The 6,601-nt window shown below is 37.8% G+C and overlaps 1 protein-coding gene across 1 annotated transcript in view; it reads left to right on the forward strand.

The window, feature by feature from the left end:
- Positions 1-5,930: 5,930 nt before the first annotated feature.
- ETFA (electron transfer flavoprotein subunit alpha) overlaps positions 5,931-6,601 on the forward strand; it is a 30,767-nt gene continuing 30,096 nt past the window's right edge. Inside the window, exon 1 of the mRNA XM_085303223.1 lies at positions 5,931-5,954. Within this exon, the coding sequence (XP_085159349.1) occupies positions 5,931-5,954 (24 nt within the window). The remainder of the gene's footprint in view (positions 5,955-6,601) is intronic.

Here is a 6,601-nt window from a genome sequence, read left to right on the forward strand (position 1 = left end):
GCGCTTGGGGGCCGGGGCCGGGGGAGAGGCCTGCCTGCCTTCCTGTGCTGCCTGCAGGCCCGCTGTGAAGAGCGGAGGCGCTGCTAGGCGGGGAGCTCCGCACCGGAGCCCCCCGAGGAGCCGCGGCACCTCCTTGCAGCGGAGAAGTGCTCCTGCCGCTACTTCGTGCTGAAGGACTTGCGTGCGGCTGTGCCKCAGTTCGGGGAGAAGCTTTGTGGGGTGTTGAGAGGTTAATACAGCATTTCTGAGTGATCTTTGGACTGAAGCACGAGTTCAACACGCATGGCTTTACCGGGCTGACCTTCGCATTGCTCAGCTGGGGCCGTGCTCGGCCTCTGCAGGTCATTTGCTGCTCAGCCTGTCACGACACGTGTGGTACCACATTTAACAACGAGGTGAACTCAAGGTTACCTGATTTAGATGATTCRTGAAGTCTGCTTGAATGTCTGTTGATTCTCAGAGCATGCGCTAGGACACCTCCCTCTCCCCTCAGTAGGCAAATAAATGTTGGGCCAATCGCTAGAACTGTGCAAATAGCCCTTCTGAAATGGTTTTAAATTTCACAAGTTTCTTTTTGAGATATCAAAGACTTTTACAGGTATATATTCTGCAGAGCAGTAAAATAGTACCTACTGATATATTAACCAGTTTCGAGTACTGAGAATGGTTTAAAAGAAGAGCAAAGGTAGACCAGGACATACTGATCTAATTTATCTAAAAATCAGAACTGTTGTAAATGTGGACACCATATTAGTTATTGCTGGGCTATAAACTTTCTAGACTCTCTCAAGCAAGGTAGTCTTTATCATCTTCGGAGCTCCTAGCACTCATATTATCTTACTGCTGCGTAAACAATAATTTGCTGTCATGATCATTTCACAGCCCAGTTTCACACACTGGAAATGTGAGGCCTTTTACTTTTCAGCCATATTCATCTAAATTCATAAATTTATAAAATAGAACTAAACAAACGTGTGCATTTTCAGTGTACGGATAACAACATAGTCTACAAGAGAAGTGAAGCAATTTTCAGTTAGGCACTGGTAAAGCTTCTGTTGCAGTACTGCATCAGGTTTGGGGTCTTACAGTTCAAGAGCAAATCGAGTCTAGAGAAAAACAAAAGGACGTGAGATCTGTAAAGGATGAACAAAAAGGAAAGCTTGGGGTTGTGTAGCTTGAAGACTGAAGAGAGATATCAGTCTGCAAATATACAAGAAATTGGTGGAGAGAAGGCAATAAGCTGTTTCTTCACTGCATGTGCAATTAATAATAGTCTCACATTGTAACAAAACAATTAAAGTTAGCTAGGAAGACTAGTTAGGAAGCTAGCAAGACTAGATAGACGTTAAGAAATCCTTTTGAGTAGAAAGATCAGTAAATTTTTGGAATAGGTTGCCTAGGAGTCTTCATTACCGGAAAGGTCTAACAACAAACTAGACAGATATATTGGAGTAACATATGTATTATTGCTTATGTTCTGATGGAGGATAAGTCTGTATAAGCTCATGTGGTCCCTTCCAAACGTAGAATGGTTTGAAAGTTATGATCCTCAGGATTGTCTTGCAGACTTTCAGTTAAGGAGCATTTTCAGGTCACCAATTCGTTCCCCTATGAAAAAAATGAGCAGATAAAGAATAGAGAATTTTAAGTGAATATGTTAGATTTTCTCTCAGATATTTAAGCTGTCTTTTTGCCTGTTCACAAACTTTTTTTTTTTCCTCATATGACATTGCACAGCAGTTTTAAGCCGGAGACACAGCAGTTGTCACTGTAGATGGATGTAATACCATTGCCTTTCAATTTGTATCCAGTTGTCATTTTTTTGTGTTGAACTTAGACTTTGTGCTAGGGGCATTTGTGAAGAGCGTGTAGGATTAGTCTTGGCTGTCGCAAGATATAAAATGAATCTCTTGGTCTCCCTGTATTCTACCCCCCTATTCCCTCAAAAAAAAAAAAGAAAGAAAAAAGAAAAGAAAGAAAGAAAAGAAAAATGAGAGATTGAGGGACATTGTGGCTCTCTATTTCTTAAGAAAACTATTTTGCCTTGCATAATATTTCAGGGTTCTATTGTTGTTGTAAAGGTCCAGATGGAATAAGAGTTGCTTTTGTTTCCGCAGTATGGTTTTTATTGTGCAAGAAATGCTTTAGGGTTGGCTTCTTATTAAATGAAATAATAGTCATCTTTGTATGAAGCTAATTGAGTTCTTCAGGTGAAAGGCAGCTTAACAATAAGCTTTTTTTTTGCTTTGTGATGTAGTATTTTAGTTTTCTTATTATATATAATAATATATAAATGTATATAAAAAGCTTTTATTCAATAGCTTTTGAATAAAAATAAATGTTGCGTATTTAATTTTTAATGATATTGAGCAGATACACTCATTCTGTCTTCAGAAGTTTTGGGGGGGGGAGTTTTTCTTTTCATGTTGAATTGTCTAGAGCTCAGAGCTCTCAATTTCTTGCTATGTTGGAAAACTGGATTTTATTTAAATCTTTCTTGTATCTATGATACATGAGCGGAAATTTGTTTGTTTGTTTGCTTTTTTTTTTAGCTTGAGATAATTCAGATAAATAGGTTTGATAGTCTGAAACACGCCAACAAACCATGACCTCAGAAGCTGTTGGGCTCTCTCAGTAGTCCTTTATTATCACTGATAGGCTTAAACTGCTAATTTTTAATACATTCATTTATCTTGAGTTCACTTTCAGTAGTGTTATCTGTATTTAAAACCAACTTTGTTATGATTATTATTAATGGTTTGCATGGGACCTGTCTGGAAAAGTTTCTTCTGGATTACATCTTTCTTTTGCTGCTTCTTTAATTCCTTTGTAATTACAAGTCTTACTATGCTTCCATAATACATCTTTTTTTGTAAGTATCTTCTTTTTTTTTTCTGCTTTTCTTTGTCATAGTTAATAGTTACATCTTTTCTACTCAGATGTCTGTAGTGTTGTTTTTCTAGTTACTGTTTAGTAACAAATAGCTGTCTCTTTGATGTCTTTCGTAGCCAGATCCTTACAGAGACTCTGGGAGAAATACAGACTATTTTGGCAGAGCTTCCTACTCTCCTATGTCTTCCCAAATATATATATATATATATATATATATATATATTTAATTTTTAAACATTGCAACTGTAAGACTGACATTATTAAAATCAGACATTATTTTGTTGTATAGGAGTCTTGCCATGGTCTTTAATAATACCCAAATCCTAGTCCCAGGAGTCAGTTCTTGGGAATTTTACCCAGTGATAACAGGTCTTTATAAGATCCTCTATTAAGCAGTTTTAAAATTTTGATTGATTGCCAATTTGCTTTTACAGCTGAGAAAATCAACTTTAGATCTTCCTTTGTGGATCTAGTTGTAAGATACCTATATATTTTTACTTGGTTTTACTTTCTGAAACTTTTCCTGCTTCCTCTGATGAGGTTGGGAGGCAAACTCCAGTTTCTTGGGTGCAGTCTCTAAACAGCGTGTTTTATTTTCATGCATATTTGGAGTGGAAGGACATGCAGAATGCACCTGCTGGAGCTCTTGCATTTCTTTAGAAGACTTTGTGGCCCACCGTATCTTTTGTTGCGGTATCCGCCACGCATATTACTTTTGGAGCCAGTCTCATAATTCCTGCACTGCAAAGGGTGTCCTTGAGCAGGAGACAGGCTGCATTGCTACAGAGACAGTTGATACCTGTCTGCTGACCTACCTTATGAAGCAACCATGAAAGATTTACTATACTTTGTCTGGGATTTTCTGGCTGTTAATTCACGTGTGCTGGGCCTACTGCCAGTGCTCTGCACAGGTGATCTGTCCACGTGCTGAAAGACCGACACACGTTCTGTTTGCCTTGGAGTTGCTGTGCAGAGCAGATACCTGTGCAAACTGAATGAGGACTTTGGATGTGGGTCATGTTGGCCTTACTAAGTGTGGGTTCATCTGTGCATGTGGGCATGTCTAGATTTCTAATGTTTGCTCAGGACAATAGCAGTGAATAGGCTCAGTCATTTTATTGGCAGTCTAGAAATCCTGGGTACATGCGTAAGGTTTTCACATTCTGCTTGGCAAGTGTTCCTGGATTTCTTAGGTTTGGGGAAGCCTGAGAAGATAGATTCAGCAAACCTTGTGGTACCTCCTAAGTGACCTAATTCGTACATACTGCACATTTAGGAGAGGTTGGTCTCACCAGCTTTTAGACATCGGGCAATCAGAGGCCAGGTTTGCTCTACAGTAAATAGAACTCGAGATGAGTTTCCTTCCCAAGCGTTTACTTTAAGATAGACTGAGTCACASAGTCTGGAGTTTCCTGCATAGAGGAAACATAGATGTTTCGATTGTAGAGGGAACATAGATGCCTAGCATAGTTTTATATCTAAAGTTAGGTGAAAAAATTTGCCATTCTACTGGTTTTTGTCTCATGCTTTCATTGCTTATGAGAAGGCACTTAATTGCCCTAGGTTGCAGGGTGTTTAGTTGTGGTTGGTTTCTTCGGATAGCTTTATTTTTCTAGAGCCTCATTTTCCCCAGGCACTTGCTACAGCACAAGGAGTGAGTGCTGTTGCCTCTCCAACACTGTTTTTAGTAGCTTTGTTGCTTATTGCTTCTGCCTTTTATCCTTAGGCCGGGTGATTAGATTTGTGCTCAACCTTCTTGTTTCATCTGGGGTTGAAACTAACCATCCTGCCCAAGTACAGGTGGAGAAATTGCACCGGCAAAATAGTTGCCTGTCCCTGCTCACATGCAGCTGGACAAGTTGCTTCACTGGAATAGCTTACCTCACTGCAAATTCTCAGTTTTCCAGATCTCTGGCTAAATTAGTGTCTGATTTTACTGCATAATCTTTATTGTCACAAACTAAGCTTTCAGTTTGATCTTATTTTCATTTTATTGATTTTTAAAAATGATTTTACCTGTACAAGTATATTAAAATTCAGTCACCTCGGAATGTTGTTTGGTCTTCCAGGATTTTTACCCAAGACTTAGAATGAGAATTTTATTTATTTTTAAGTCTGTTCTTTACTTTGTGTTCAGAGGCATTGCATGTATAGGCATAAAGTGACCTTCCGATGTGCAGTTCCCACAAAGTTAGAATGTGGGATTGTCAGTTCAGAACTGAAGTCTAGCTGCTGTTGTAATAACCAGTGTGCTCAGGAAACATCCATTACTCTTACTCTTTCTGGCTAAAATATATATATATATATATATATATATACATACATACATATATATATATATATATATATTTCTGAGTTTATTCTAGAACCAGTTGACAGAGTGATGTAGAGCTCTTCTGGTGGTGCAATACTTATTTAGTGAAGAGATCATAATATAGTCAGAATTAAGTGTGTGTTTAAAATGCCTGCTTCTTAGAGCCAAGCCAGGCTCTTATTAAAGAAGTCTTTAGGGAGCTCCCTTTGGAAATTTGAAAACTTCAAAATCTTCCAGGAGCATGGCCTGCTTTACCCTGTGACAGGAATATAAATCATCAAAAAGTGGGCTTTTTGCCACAAAAGCATGGATTTATTCTTCAAACAGTGACTAAAATCTCATAACTCTTATGGCAAATGATATATGAAACGTAATCAAAAATATGGTGTCTGATCTATATTGGCAATAAATAGTTTGTTACTGGCAATTGGCTTCAAACGATCTCAGAATCTTTAATCATAACAAGTAGCCTTATGCATATAAGATGAAATGCAAAATACTTTTACAAGAATCCTTATGGTTTTGAGCAAGATGACAAATTATGGTTCTGATTCTGCAAAGACTTATCTTTGTATTTATATTTTTACACTGTGATTAGTTTTGCAGAAGTCCTTGGGTTTGCTTTCTCTGTGTGGAGTTCAGCATGTTGGTAGGCTTTGCATGGTCAAAGCCTATATCCAAATTTAGCTCCTCAGATTTTCTGAAGTTATTTTTTGTAGCTTATATGGTAGATAAGTGCATGTTTGAGGTAAGGGGAGATGGAGTCAGAATCTATGTTTTAAAAAGTAATATTTGGCTGTGCAGTTCTTAGTGTTGTGTTAATATTAGTGGCTTGGTCACATTCAAGAATATATTTTGTTTTCCAGATTAAAACTGTTGTTACATTGATGGTAACTCAAATTCTGGTTTAGGCTTTGTGTAGGATAAACAAAGACTGGAAGAGTAATGTTCCATGCCCTATCATTTCCCTATGCTGGTGGTAGTCTTGGAGAAATAAACACTTTTCCCAGATTCACCTGAGAAATAGAGAAGAAAGTGTTAGAGCTCATAATACTGTGTTTTTGTTTTATTGTAGTTCTTCATTCTTTTGTTTTTCAGTTTTTGCTTTAGGAGTTAAAATCTGTGTGTGGAGGGTGAATTGGTCAAAATGATTATTTAAGTAGCTGTATTAAATTGCAGTGGTATACTAGAGGGTGAAAAGGGTTTAAAGTTTTAGAGGAAAATGGAATATCTTAAAATTAAACCTGACACTGTTCAACAGGTTCTGTTACTGTGTTTTTAGACTGTGAGCCCTTGCTACTTAATTATCTTCCTGCACTATATGCAACTTTGCCTTTATAAATAACTAATTAAAAATGTGTGTTCTGTAGCAAGATTTTGGCTAAAGCTTATAGC

Source organism: Rhea americana, unplaced genomic scaffold (genome assembly GCF_003343005.1).
Source record: "Rhea americana isolate MKP2758 unplaced genomic scaffold, rheAme1 scaffold_2, whole genome shotgun sequence".
Lineage (NCBI taxonomy): Eukaryota > Metazoa > Chordata > Aves > Rheiformes > Rheidae > Rhea > Rhea americana.